The sequence below is a fragment of the Polyodon spathula genome, chromosome 6 (assembly GCF_017654505.1).
Source record: "Polyodon spathula isolate WHYD16114869_AA chromosome 6, ASM1765450v1, whole genome shotgun sequence".
NCBI classification, from domain to species: Eukaryota; Metazoa; Chordata; class Actinopteri; order Acipenseriformes; family Polyodontidae; genus Polyodon; species Polyodon spathula.
The window spans coordinates 71,269,774-71,284,840 of NC_054539.1; the positions used below are offsets into that span (position 1 = coordinate 71,269,774).

Consider the following 15,067-nt stretch of genomic DNA (forward strand, 5'->3'; position numbering starts at 1 on the left):
TTATTTTCCTTCAAGCTGTGACCTGGCAAAGGTCAACCTAAAGTGAAAAAGTAACCCTGATAAAAAAAAAAAAAAAAAAATCACCTTGGACTCAACTTAGACCCTACCATCATGTGTAGTAGGGGTGTAAATCGATGTTTAAATGTTAGTAAAGTGTCAAACGTTTTTAATTTTGCTTAATCGTTTAAACTTTGTCAAAAATATCCAGGTCAAATATTAAGAAACGGGTATCTGCAAATAACTGTTACTCAGTTTATGCTTTTGGTCACGTGACTAGTCTGGTTCTACTGAAGGTGGATCTAGCTTGGAGGAGGTGGGGACCAGACATGATAGAGAAATGTTAGAAAATGCCATAAAATTCAGGTTGAAAGCGTAACACGTTTGATTATTGAGATGATCGCAAATGGCATGAAACAATTTCAATTGTGACAGATACCAGATTCAACTTTAGCCTTTTGTTGAGCCAGATTACAGAAAGCTGTGTTGATTTTTTTTTTTGCTATTCTGGGACTGACACTTGGTTTGGTTTTTTTTTTTTTTTTTTTTTTTTTTTTTTTTTAAAAACAGAAAATTTCTTCCATTTTATGTTTATTTTTTGGTCTTTTTTTCTACTGTTGCCAGTCAGATGAATACAAACTATTGCTATTAGTAAATTATTATTATTATTATTATTATTATTATTATTATTATTATTACCAGAATATTGATTATTTCAAATTAACATGCTACTGCATTTGGAATAAAGTGAGTTTGGTGTGAACATAAGTAGTTTTTGTCTCTTATCTACAGTAAGTAGAGTAAATTAGCGATTTGGATTTTAGCACTGGTTGAATAATTTTTTAATAAGCAATTAATGCTCACCCTCCAATCAAAACAGACCATTATCGTACCCCCAATGCTATTATTTCTTCATATTGCTTCACTGTTTATACATTTATTTATATATACGGCTTAATTTAGTAATGTATTTGATATAATTTAGTTATTTTTTTCTTTCAAACAACTGGGCTTTTAAATAGGCCAAGTCTTCAATTGCTGGACACGCCATCGTTATGATGAGTAACTGTATTTAAATTAATAAAGATGAGTCACTTTGGCATTTAAAACGAAAAAGTATGACTTGCTATTTAAAAGCCCATTTAGTGGTTTCACAAAAAAAAAAAAAAACCTGTAAATGAGACCAATGTTACTATTAACACGTTTGTGATTGAGATACATGAATGGATTAACAGGTATCAATTGCACTTAAAAAGAGTAGAAAAGCAGACGTAAAATACCTATTTATAGACATATATGCGTCAATTTATAGAAAGCTATTTATTTTAAAATGCTTAGAGCCCTTGCAGCTAACGCACTTCGCCTAAGACTTCCGATTTTCTCCTGCTGTCGAGACCGCTCAGAGGGGGACGCATACTACCCCCTAACAAAGCACCTTTTCAAAATGTTTTTATTTTAACATTTAAACGTTTACACTACATACAGGCTAACTTCACTATAACGAACACCCGTTTTTAATGATGATCTCAACAGCAAGATGATCTCCATGCAAATTAGCCCTATTAGAACGATCACGTACAGGATCAACCCGGATACGATGATCTCAGTACTGACTGACACCGAACTTACTCCAGTGTCAAGTGTGTTATTCTCTCAGTGAAAACAAAGACCATGGTTGACTAATTCAAAAAGAGCGCTAATTCAAAGATGATCTATTGTAGTACGAATCATGCATGACGAATGCAATCATTGCCTGTCAATCATCTTCGCACAAACTGCAACCAGGCAACAGGCATGAGGAGCAATCTACGCTGGATAGTTTTTTCAAGAGAAAGGACATTTAATTACTGTATTCAGCATGTAAGTGTACATTCTTTCCTGTCATTTCTTTACTGTTTTCTCTTAAACATACCACAGGGGAAAATTAGTGTTGGTGTAACTTATATGTTGAAATAGGTTTGTTTTGTGTGCTTTTTGGAGTTGTTATGTTTGATCAAATGATTGTTTACAGACGGGCGCTCGATTGAGACTTGCTGCCTGTCTGTCTTGCATGTGTCCTCTGTGCGTAACCATCGTTGGTAGCGCCACGTGACCCGTTTGTTTACTTTCAGTTTTCTGGTTAATAAATCCTGCACGCCTGTGCCGGTGTTTCAACTCTAACTCCTGTGTCTTGCAATGCGGTTACCCACACGACACGAGTACATTGTCACAATACAGTTTAAATGTTGGTCACTGTGAAGGAATCTTCATAAAAGTACTATATATTGATGTTCAATTCAACCCCATTATACTGAACACAATGACATAACTAGCATTTCTCCAAGTCCCAGGGGGGATCATTATAGTGAAGTTAGCCTGTATTTCTAAAAGTTTAAACGTTTATTAAATTAAATGGAATCTAGCACCCCTAATGTGTAGCACCTCGTTTGACTCGTAATGAATGGGGCTTTCGAGAACAAAAATCCCAGGAGTACCTAACTCACTTTTGGCAAGTTGCCAGACGAGGGGTAAGTGACAAATTACATTCGAAAGTTCAAACCTTTACCCTGGAGTAGGAGTCTTACAAATATGGTGAAACACCTTTAGTTTCAAGTCACCCCACAGGTCATTAACCCCCTCTGAAATAATAATATTTGGTATTTCTACCAATTTTAGGCCAAAATAACTCATGTAATTTGCCTGACGGTACTACCAGTTGACATCCATAGGTCAGACTAAACCCGCCCCGGATGCCTGTGTCTACCAATCAATGAGTAGAGCCCAGTTACTGGCTGTTGTCAAGTGTCAATCAATAAATCACATCCAGTTCATGATGAGCTTTCTTTTTTAAATTGAAACAAGCTAACAATCGCATCAGGAACCTGTAACGGTACATATACAGTAACTTCATTGGATTTTAGAGCAGGGCAAAAGTACACAAAACAGTCCAAAATTCTCGTGCAGAATGAATTTCACGGTCTGTGTTATGTTTTTGACGGCCGTGAAATGGGTAGGGCCCTAACCATAGTGAAAGGACTAACTACTTAAACCGATTAGAAATGTCACAGCTCTGAAATTTAAAAAGTGGGCAAACTTGTTTTACGGTTACTTACTTCCTCGAGTTGCAGTGAAGAGAGTGAGGCTGAAATGCTCACCCTAATCACAATACAGTTTCTGTAAGCTAAAGAGGTGCCAAATTAATTCATGATTGTGGTGTGCTTTGTCAGTGTTCAAGGAATTAAGCCTCAGGCTTCATTTCTACAGTGAATTTATGGGTTGGTCCCTGTGTGTTCACCCTCTGAATACTTAAACTGTCAGAAAAAAAGTACTCCTCCTGGGGTTATGATTTATCAACTACTGTGTCTAGCTGGGAAATACTGGCATGCATATAACAGGTGCTGCAATGTTTGGCCTTAGCATTGGAAGACAAGCGTAACCTGACCAATAAGTTGCCACCAGTTCCATCAAAGCATTACACACAAAAGACAATATTCCTCTATCCAGAAGTGCAACCACCAAGAAAAGGTGTTAAAACCAAGCCACACCCAGGACAACTGGAAGCTGCTAGAGACTGGAAGGTGCTGGGAGATGTTGGTCAAGGGCTTATTTTTCCACCTGAGACTGCCACCACTAACCTTCGACCAGACATTGTCTTGTGGTCTGGATCAGCACGCCTTGTTCATCTGGTAGAGTTAACAGTGCCATGGGAGGATGCTGTGGATGAGGCGTATGAGAGGAAGAAACTTCGGTAGGCTCAACTAGCTGCTGAAGCGGAACAGCGAGGATGGAGATTCCAAGTTTACCCAGTGAAGGCGGGTTGTTGAGGATTTGTGGCACACTCTACAACCCAGTTTCTCAGAGACGTCGGGTTCAGTGGCTAAGAGTTGCATCGCACAGTGAAGAACTTATCTGAAGCAGCAGAAAGGAGCAACAACTGGCTGTGGTTGAGACGGAAAGATTCTGGGTGGAGATCTCAAGTACAATAGAAAGAAAGCAATGCTGATGTATGGGTAAGTAAGCTGGGCTGAGCTGAGTGGGGGATGGAGGGAGGTGATGCTGGAATGCCAGAATCACTGTTGAGCCCTCTTGAGGTGTCATGGGCTAGTCAACGAAACACTGAGGATAGAAGGTGCCCACTTAAAGACCCCAGAAATGTACCCTACTTAGCTCAATCCAGACGGTTGTTATGCTGATGCGCTGGGGAGACCACACTGGGTTGATCCCCGGAGCCAGCATCGCAGCCTTGTGTGTGCTGATGTGCTGGGGAGGAAAAATGAGCCGATCCCTGGAGCCAGCATTACACTTCAGCAATCAACACCAGACAGAAGGAAATCTACATCATCAGATGGAAAGCAACGCAAATGGATGGAGATGCAGATGGATCACATTAGTTTACTGCAAAGCTACGTCTTAGCTGGTGCATATCTTGGCAAGAGCAGAGTTCAAATCAGCATGAAGTTCAACATCTACCTCATGTAATGGAAATCAGAGTACATTTCTAACAGCAGCTGCAGCAAAAAGTGTCTCGTCCTCACACTACAACTCATATGCAAAAAGGACTGAGACTCGTTTTAGCAGTTCAGAAAATCAGAAGCTCAACAGAATGGGCTCTTTGCCTCCTGCAGAGAGGAAACCTGGGAATGTAAAGCCTCCCACAGACTGGTGAGCTCACAAGAATAGGCAGCAGCTACTGTAAATGTGAACCCATAGGGCATATTGAATAGCAAGCATGTGTTATTGAAACAAATACAAAAGAACTAAAACCAAAACCTTTCAGTTAAAGTGGGTCCTTAAACTGCAAATTATATAAAACGGTTAGGTTCTAATCCTAAAAACATACAACAAGGTGATATTTTAGTATAACGTTTCCCAAAGGCATAGTATTTGTTTAAAAAAAGTTGTTTCATACTTGTGGTTACTTGACTAAACACTTATTTTAATGTTGGGTGTCTATTGCAAACCATGCTGTGCAGAAGACAATGTCCCAATAATAGTGAATGTTGAAAACGTACAGCTTGATCCCATACTTCATATATCAAGCTATAAGGGGTGAAGTGATGTCAAGTTACAGTATTAATATCAATTTTAAACCAGGAAAAAGTGTAAATGCCACAAAGTGACTTCACAAATATGTTTTTTTTTGTTGTTTTTTTTTTGCTTGTTTTGTTTTTAACTTTGTCTTTCGTCCACTTCTTACCAGTACTGTAATTTATTTAAAAAAAAAGACACCAGCACTCCCTATACCTGTATCCCCAGCACTGAAGGAAAACCAGCTCCAGAAAGGCCACTATGGGAGAGCACTGTGGCACAACACAAGGTACATCACGCCATGCTGGCTGACAGCATGTCTGTGAATATGAAAGCAGCCAATTGGTTATGGATAGAAAAGAAGCCAGTGAAGGAATACGGTTAATTTCACTCTCAAGGTGAGATGGCCCAGGAGTTGCAAGACTGTCAAAAGCATGGCTTGTAAAGAGAGATGTGTTAACCATTTCATGTTAGCTACACTATGTGTTTCTTCAAAGCTGCCCATTTGAGACCTATATAATGAACATATGTTCAAGGTGGAGAAAATGTATGGTACTACTGTGTAAGATATTACTTTAAAAATGAAAAAGACAAAAAGCAAGAGATTGGAAGACGTGTTATATTTTAAAACACATTATGTCAATGGTACACGATACCCAGTAACTTGCAGACTTACTAATACTGTAAGGGTATGTTTAAGAACAAGTATTTTATATTTCCAAGGTCATGCAAATAAAGCTCAATCTTGTAACATACATTGTATTCTTGTTATGTAATAATTATCTTCCTAAGTAGGGTGTGGGTATTTGATGTCTACCTGTATGTTAAATTACACGCTATCTGAATACATTTTAATAATACACAGACACAGCACCACACAAGCATGCACATAATTCCAGGGAGGCTCTTTACTACAGTACTTGTGCAATGTACTTGTTCCTAGCAGAACTAGTTTGGCTTGCTGGTTTGTTTGCATTCCGGTAGTTTCAGCTTAGAAAGTTATCACTTAGCTAAACAGACCTGCTCCGCAGTAGCTCAGGCAAACAAAACAAAACAGCGTTGTTTTTTGTTATAATGATTATACAAGTGTATTTTACAGGACATGCGTCATAACCAAAATATGCATTGAATTTTTAATGCGGATTACCATAAACAATGTATAAACAGAATGGCTAATGGCATTCTTTACAACAGTAGTCCCGACTGTTATCCAACATCAAGCACCTGGCCAAAGCTAAAACAGATTGTAGAGATGGGATTTTAAAACACATTTTATAATAGAAAAAAAAATGAAAGTCAATCTGCTCAACTCCAGTTGCCTCGATCTATATGTGGCTTGTGCAATTCAAATTAAACACAAATAACATAAACGATGGACAACAGCAACTGATAACACTATGTAACACAATTTTTGTTCCTGGGTAGCAAGTGTTATTTCCTAATTGCTTATGCCTCAAAAGTATAGAACATGGCTATTATTCCCCACAAACTTTGCTTTTGTGACCAGGACAGTGATATTTCAAAATATCACTATTTCCAATGGGAAAATGGGCAAATGTGTGTCTTTTTGTTCATATAAAGTCAGAAAAAAACAACATATGAATCCAAATTAACATGTATTTATACTAAAGTAATACAAAGATGACTACAAAAGATTTAGAAGTGAGTAGTTTTTCGAGATTTACAATTATACTGTATTTAGTGAATTTACAGTAGAATTGTAAATCTGGAAAAACTACTCACTTCTAAATCTTTTGTAGTCATCTTTGTATTACTTTAGTATAAATACATGTTAATTTGGATTCATGTTGTTTTTTTCTGACTTTATGTGAACAAAAAGACACACATTTGCCCATTTTCCCATTGGAAATAGTGATATTTTGAAATATCACTGTCCTGGTCACAAAAGCAAAGTTTGTGGGGAATAATAGCCATGTTCTATACTTTTGAGGCATAAGCAATTAGGAAATAACACTTGCTACCCAGGAACAAAAAAATAAATAAATAAATTTGTTACACAGTGTAATCAACACACCCTTTTAAAAAAAGCAGCTTTAGACACAAATCACCTTCACAACAGGCAAGTATTACATCGTAACAGCGGCGACATAAGCTAAATGGCAAAATGTGAACGACTGACCTCGAACCAGTGTTGACCTTTGTGCAGAGTAAAACTAATAGCATGAGACACTGTGATAACATTGGTTTGACGTTCGATATTCATTTGATGTTCGAAACTGCATCAGGCTTTCCAAACCAACTTTAATTTAGAGCTGGACAGTTGTGACTATATACATGACCTTTGCTTCGACTGTGAATTCTATAAAGAATTTGTGAAAATCAATACAATATCCCATATGCGCGTATAGTAAGCATGAAGGAATAATTAAGTTTTATATTGAAAACCACATCACTTAGACTGTTCAAACCAGCTTTATTTAGAAGCCGATCAAACCTTTTCTTTAACTGTGAATCTTATAAACAATTTGTGAAAATCAATACAACATCCTATATGCGCGTATAGTAAGCGTGAATAATGCTTTATATTGAAAACCATACCACCTAGATTGTTCAACTTTATTTAGAAGGGGACTAGTTGTGCCTCCAATTAGGTGGGTGGCTACCAGCCGATCAGTGCAGGTGAGAGGACTCCAAGGGTGAGCGAGAGATTCAAGGAAAAGGAACCGAGATCCAGTGATTCAGGATTGGTGGACAACAGGATCGGGTAATACTAGGCAGCAGCAACTGAGATGTTGAGCCCTGGTTGCCTCCACTCTCCTGTAGCAATCAGCAGAGTGTGAGTGTGTGTCTGTTTCTTTTAATAGAACAAATGTTAAGATTGTATAGGCAGTAACAGTCCGTGCTGAACCATTTTAAGTTATCCATTCCCAAAGGAGTGGATAGATGCCGAACCAACACAAAATTGCCCCGTCGGCAAAACACTAAATTGACATTTCTATTGTCTGATCTTCCTTCAGATCCACTTTTCTTAATTTGTTACAATCAGTTTATTTTAGTTTAGATTTGCTCACAAGTTTCGTTGCATTATGAACTGTATACACTTACGCGGAGCTCTTCTTTCAGCGCCAAGACGCTTGCAGAAACCTAGGATACAGTATTAAACTTACAGTCTAATACGCCATATACAAATACAGTAGACAAGTTGTGTTTTGTTTGTTTAGTAAATAACGGATTCAAAGCAAAGACTGGCGTTAAAATTAACAGTCTGGGTGGCATGGCTTTCAATACAAAGCTTAATTATTCCCGCATGCTTACTATACGCGCGTATAGGATATTGTATTAATTTTCACATATTATTGATAGAATTCACAGTCGAAGCAAAGGTCGCGTATACAGTCACAACTATCCAGCTATACGGTAAAGCTGGTTTGGAAACACTAAGTGACACGGTTGCTGATTTATAGCGTATTTAATTAACTCTGCTGTTGGCGCATGTATGGTATATTCGAACGTCAAATCAACTACCTCGGTGGGTACCTGAGAACACCCGCGCATTTCATCCAAACTCAGGATACAGCGCTGCTCAGACTGACTGCTGTGTTATTTTTGGCGTGTTTGTCACGAAATTAACCGATTTACGGTTCTAAACAAATGTACCTGTTGCAATTACTTCTTAAGCGTAATAAAATACATTTTATTAGTTAAAAAATAAAACCAAAAACGTCGCTATGTCTAACGAATAAAATGTGCAAAACTGTTTATATCGCTTTCGATTTAACGGTTTCGTTTTCCATGCTGCAAATTAAAAAAAAAAAAAAAAGCTTGCTCTAAACTAAGTTTTAAAGACTGCAGAAATGAATCCGCCCTGATGCACCCCCGCTGATAACTTTACAAATTATATTTGTATCCATTATAATTTCTATGTCGGTGGGCCGATATGTATTACACACAAATCCACTCAAAACATAAACAGACTAGTATTATGTTGTATGGGTGTACGGCTGTACAGTATTTCAAGGAGAGTGGAAGCAAAACAATCAGATAAGATCATTAAAACACATGCTATGAATACAAAGCCGTCTGCGTGTTTAATTAGTAATGATGTTTGATATACTGCTTACCTGTCTTTGCGCTTGGCTTTATAAACATGCCCGTAGGTGCCTCGACCCACTTTACAACCTTCAAATTCAAACAGATCCTCCACTCTCTCCCGCTCGGCCGCAAGCTTCGTTTTGAAGTCGTAGTCCATTTTGTTTTAACCCATAAATATGTCTTAATTTACAATAAAAAAAACATGTTTTTAAATATTAATTAATTAATAAATACATTAATTTGATAATCTAAGCGTTTTCATCCCCATCATTTCCTTGTTTGGGATTTTGGTCTGCTCCGCTTCTGTTCACTGGTTCGTTGACGTTTCTAGTGAATTCGCTTGGGATTCTGGGGGCTGTAGTTTATTAGGAGCAAGCGCTGTCGTTATTTCCAGTGGAGAGAGCATACCCACAAAACTACAAACATCAACTCACTCCGCGGCCGGTGCACATGCGCGAGCTGGGTTTCGTCTAAAAAAATAGCGGCACAGCATCATCGGTTTATGTTATTTTTTTATTTTGAAACGAAACATCGAGTATTAATTTAAGTATGTGCGCTATGCAACTAAACACTTGTAATAATAATTTCGACATACTCTAGTGTAGCTAACTTTTGGACACTGGCTCTGGAATGCCCTGTGATACCTAATCACTTCTCGATATAGTCCCGCCCCGTATTGTTTAATAGTGATGACTGGTTGGGGAAACAGTAAACAGGACTTGTGTAGTTGGGTTATTACTTTATCAACCAAATTACTCCGTTAAAACTGCAGACTTTTTGTTTTGTTACCTGTTCATAGTGTTTAACATACCTTCCAGTAACATTCCAATAACAATTCTTTGTATATGAGTGACAGAATCAAAGACCTAGTGCACCACATGCTATACAACTATTGCCTGTACTTAGCAATGTTGCATTCATGTCAACAGTTGCTGCTCAAAGGGTTAATAAAATCCAGAGTTTTTAACCTATGCCATCAATTTTTAAAGTGGGGGTGCTGAAAGCCACTGAACAAAACTGTAACCCCTTTATATGATGGAAGCCATGCAGAGCCAAGGGGGTGCTACTGCACCCCCAGCACCCCTAGTTCCAGCGCCCTTGACTGCAAGTTATCTTTTCCATATCATTCCTAAAATTAGTAACCTAAAAGCTAATGCACACAAACTGTACTGTCAACAAACTAATTCGATGGCAAAAAAACAAAGAATCTATAATGGCAGAAAATAGTGGGACATTAGGTTTTGTCCCCAAAAGCAAGCAGGGTATCATTCATCAAGCAAAACTGCTTACAATCAATAGATACTGTAGCAGCTGGCCAGCTGCAACGAGGGACCCATGTGGAATGGACTGTGTTATGAACTGGGGAAGGGGATGAGAAATCGCTGTTTACAATCATGTATAATGTGTGTCTGTTATGCTCCAAGCCGTGTGAGTGAGTGAGTGCACCTAGCACACCACCGTGACATCTGACACTATCATTTCTATGACCAGATGCACCTCAACCAGGAGGGCATAAGGCTATTTGCTAAGGTCCTCAAGGACACTGCCCTGGGCCGAGACCCCACCAGCACCTACGCTGAGACCAGGAGCACACCCAGCCGTGTGTTTGCATGTCTGTACATAACATAGTACATATAGCTAAGTCTCCTATAGAGACAATCCCATATATATATTTATCATTATAATAATAATAATAATAATAATAATAATAATAATAATATAGACCCTAATTTAAACATTCAAATATGAAACATAACAAAAACCAAAAATTGCATTATTTAAAATAAGTAGTTGGAATATCGGAATAAGGCCTGTACTCCTCAACTTTTGGAACAAAGAGCACAGACCCTGACTTTGTAAATAGTGTAAATAATTCAGAAATAATCATTCTCCACAAAACATGGAATCATGGAGATGTGTCTACACACAGTCCTAGCGATCATAGGGAACTGATAGTGCCCTCCCTAAAAAAAAAGCAAGGGGGCATTATCGTCTGGTACAAAGAGAAACTCGCAAACTATACCCCCCCCCCCAGTTAAGTGAGGGCAGACATACATTTGGATACAAATAAAAACATAAATTATAAACACCAATCTATCTGTTCGCAATTTATATGCCACTCTCAGACTCCCAATACTACAAAGAGGGTTTTCAAATCCTTGAGTCTGAAGTCATACATTTCCAGAAACTGGGTTCTGTGCTGCTTGTGGAGATCTCAATGCCAGGATTGGCAAAGAGGTTGACAGCCACCTATTTGGAGACACCCCTTTGTACCACACACAAGTCACCACACAAAGGCACAGCCACGACAGTGTGGTGAATAAGCATGGGAAGCAGACAGTGCAGCTGTGCAAAGGGCTGGGCCTGTACATCTTTAAGGGGTACATTCACTTACAGCTCAGTGTTAGGTAGTAGTGTGGTAGACTATGCCATCACATGGACCCAGAATGTATAAATGCATTTATAGTCATGCCACAAACACTCCTGTCAGACCACAGCCAAATAATGCTGTAACTAAAGAAATAAGAACAGCCTACCAGGGATCCAAACCCTCCAACCAAACTGTTCAACCTTCATCCCACATACAAGTGGACACAGACCAGCATTGCAGACCACCAGGCAGCAATTCTGGCTGTACAAAATTTAAACAACATATTTGAAAAAATTGGCAATAAAATCAAAAACCCAAAAAACAAATGGTTAGACGCAAATGTGCATCAACTAGAAAGCACCTGAGGCAGCTGTCAAACCAGAAACACATAGAGCCCAGTCATAAGGAACTACGCCTCAGCTAACACCAGGCTCTAAAGCAGTACAACAAACACCTCCTCAACAAGAAAAAGGAGCAGTCAATATAGTACAATTAACCAAAACTGATTTTGAGAATTGTGGAAAAAATTAAACACCTCAAACAACAGAAATAAATTGATAATCCAAAATGGCAATATTTGGAAAAACTATTTTGAAGAAAACCAAAACCCATTGTACACCCCAATCACTCTGCTAGAGCTCAAAAAGAAACTGCAGATCCTCAAGCCCAGGAGAGCCTGTGGGCCTGACAGCATCAGCACTGAGATGCTCAAATACAGCAGCCAGCCCTATTTAAACTCTTCAACCTAGTCATGAGAGCTGGCTGTTTCCCAGGGATCTGGAATCAAGGCTTCATTACCCCCATATATAAAAGTGGAGACAAATTAGTCCCCAACATCTACCAAGGTAACTGTGTGAGCAGTAATCTGGGGAAGGTGTTCTGCAGTATCATTAATGCCCGGATACTGGCCTTCCTTACTGAACACAGTGTCCTGAGTAAGAGTCAGATTGGATTCCTACCAAAACACCGCACTTCTGACCATATTTACACCCTACACCCTACACACCCTAATAAATAAACATCAAACTAATAAAGGAAAAATATTCGCCTGCTTCAAAGTGGTGTCGGGGGTAAAGTCTATGACATCATAAAATCAATGTACTCAGAAAATAAGTGCAGTGTTAAAATTGGTAACAAAAGAACAGAATTCTTTACAAGGGGCGTGGGGTGAGACAGGGCTGCAGTCTGAGCCCAACACTGTTCAATATCTATTTTACCAAGTTGGCCACAGTGCTGTCGCAGTCTGCTGCCCCTGGCCTCACTCTGCATCACAAAGAAATGAAATTCCTGCTCTACGCAGATGACCTAGTCCTGCTGTCCCCCACAGAGCAGGGGCTGCAGCAGAGCCTGCCACTGCTAGAGCAGCACTGTCAGACCTGGGCACTGACAGTAAATCTGGTCCAGATTATGGTCTTCCAGAAGAAAGCCAGATCACAGGAATATAGGTACCACTTCACTCTAGGAACCACCATCCTGGAACACACCATTAGCTAAATTTACCAGTCAGCGTGTCAGGGAGCTTCAACATGTCAATAAATGCATTGAGGGAAAAAGTATGAAGAGCCTACTATGCCATAAAGAAAACATTTTACAAATGTAACCTCCCAATAAAGATCTGGCTAAAAATCTTTAAGTGTTATCCAACCAATCATTCTTTATGACAGTGAAATATGGGAGCCACTTTCAAAATGTAATTACAAAACATGGGATAAAAGTCAAATTGAAACTTTCCATTTAGAATTTTGTAAAAACATTTTATATATACATAGAAACTCCCCCAACAATGTGGTCACTTCCCCTTACTGCTACCCATTGAAAAAAGAACAGCCAAATTCTGGTCCATTTGAGCCAGGCTGACCCACACTCTTACCAGCACAAAGCATTGCAGAGCAATCAGCTCTGCTCTGAGAGAGACCCCCTGAGACAACTAGCAAAGAAACACCACACTAAAAAAAACAAATAAACAAATAAATAAATAAATAAATAAAGGAGACGACAGTGGCTGTTCTCCACCAGTTTTCCTTTAACAAAACAAGTTTCTGGAAGAGGTCAGCTGACATCTCTGGGACCTGAAAATTATCCCAGCAAATGAAAACAGATGCTCAACAGGAGCAAATGATGAAGAATGGTATTTAAAGCATACAAAGAGTTTCTTTATGAAAGGGTATTGTTTTAAAGTGGCCAGATTCTTCCTAGGGTCTTCAAAAAAAATGAAGGACTGCCAACTCAGCTTTGTTGTTGCTTGTTGTTGACGGAGTCATTATCTGGGAAACATTTTTGTTATCACTAAAAACAAAGAAGTCTTCCTCTTCATCAGGTCACCAGATACAAGCCCCAGCTTTTTATCGGGTCTCCCACAAGCATGGAATCTATTTTACCCCTTCTCCACTGGCACATCCGACCCGTGAATGCTTAGTACGGTACGGGTACCGGTGGTTCTCCACTGGCTTTTTATCGAGCCGAGCGAGAACCAAACCATGAAACTCCGGCCAGGGGCAGGGTTAAGGGACTTCGTCATCACGTTGCATCAGTCAGTACACTACAGAAAGAAAAACAACAAACAACATGGCAGGCAGTGAGTATGATGAGAGAAAAGGACAGTCTTGGGACGCTGAGGAAGTGCAGACTGAAGTGTTCATGAAGATTTGGAGTCAGAAATTAGAAAGTTTATGCCCGAATTTCTGACGATTTGAAGCAAATGGACATAAACCACAGGTATGGTACACTTAACTCACACAGTCAAGAACACCAAATTCTGCCAAATTTCTCATCCTTTGTCTAGAAAAATGATGTGGCAGCCAGCACATCTTTAAAAAAAATGCAACATTACATTGGATAGGGGAGAGGCGGACGGAGAGGAGGGGAATTACCGAGGTAGGATAATGATTGGATTCATGTTGGCCCATATGGTTATATGGTTGGCTGCCAACATCCGCCCAACATCATTGAGCTGTCTGGTTGGCTTTTGTTGTTAGAAGGAAATGAAAAGTATCTTTATTTTGAACACTACTTTCATTCCCTTCGGCTGTTTTTTTTTTTTTTTTTTTTTTTTAACGTTGAACACAATTATAGATACAACCTAATAATAATAATAATAATAATAATAATAATAATAATAATAATAATAATAATAAACTACTATATTTTTTCTTACCTGATGTGCTGACAAGTAACAGTTTTATTTGGGCTGCTGGCGGGAATTCCTGACTGGACAAGTTATGTCTACTAGACAAGTTAAGTCTACTTTTTCCAGATACAAACATATGGAAACAAAGTACATATTTTTGTTTGCAAAACTCTTGTTGCGTTCTCACAGCAAAAAGGTCGTTAGCATCTGAAATCCTGCAACGAACAGCAGCAGTGTATTTTTGAGTATTGTATTATGAAATTAAATACTAAGGCGGCATGTGTATTTTTTTTTTTGTGCAAACTGCTTATACATTAACATTACAAATTACAAAGCTAATGAAAATACGTATTTTCAATGTCATGGATTTTTAAACCTGTCTATGATAAAAACGAACTCCAGTGCTGAAGTTAATTCCACACTAGTGTTATGAATAGATGGAAGCAAACGAATATGCGTCTAGCTTTTTTTTTTTTTTTTTTTTTTAATTTAGGCGGCACTTGTTATATAAA

General features: G+C 38.6%; 1 protein-coding gene across 2 annotated transcripts in view; it reads right to left on the bottom strand.

Moving 5' to 3' along the window:
- The window catches only part of LOC121317568 (cyclin-dependent kinase 19-like), a 63,324-nt gene extending 53,922 nt beyond the window's left edge, over positions 1-9,402 (bottom strand). For both annotated transcript variants that reach the window (XR_005950510.1, XM_041253644.1), the window contains exon 1: positions 9,087-9,402. Coding sequence is in view for 1 of the 2 variants with exons in the window: in XM_041253644.1 (XP_041109578.1) it covers positions 9,087-9,214 (128 nt within the window). In the remaining variant the exon portion in view is untranslated. The remainder of the gene's footprint in view (positions 1-9,086) is intronic.
- Positions 9,403-15,067: the final 5,665 nt, after the last annotated feature.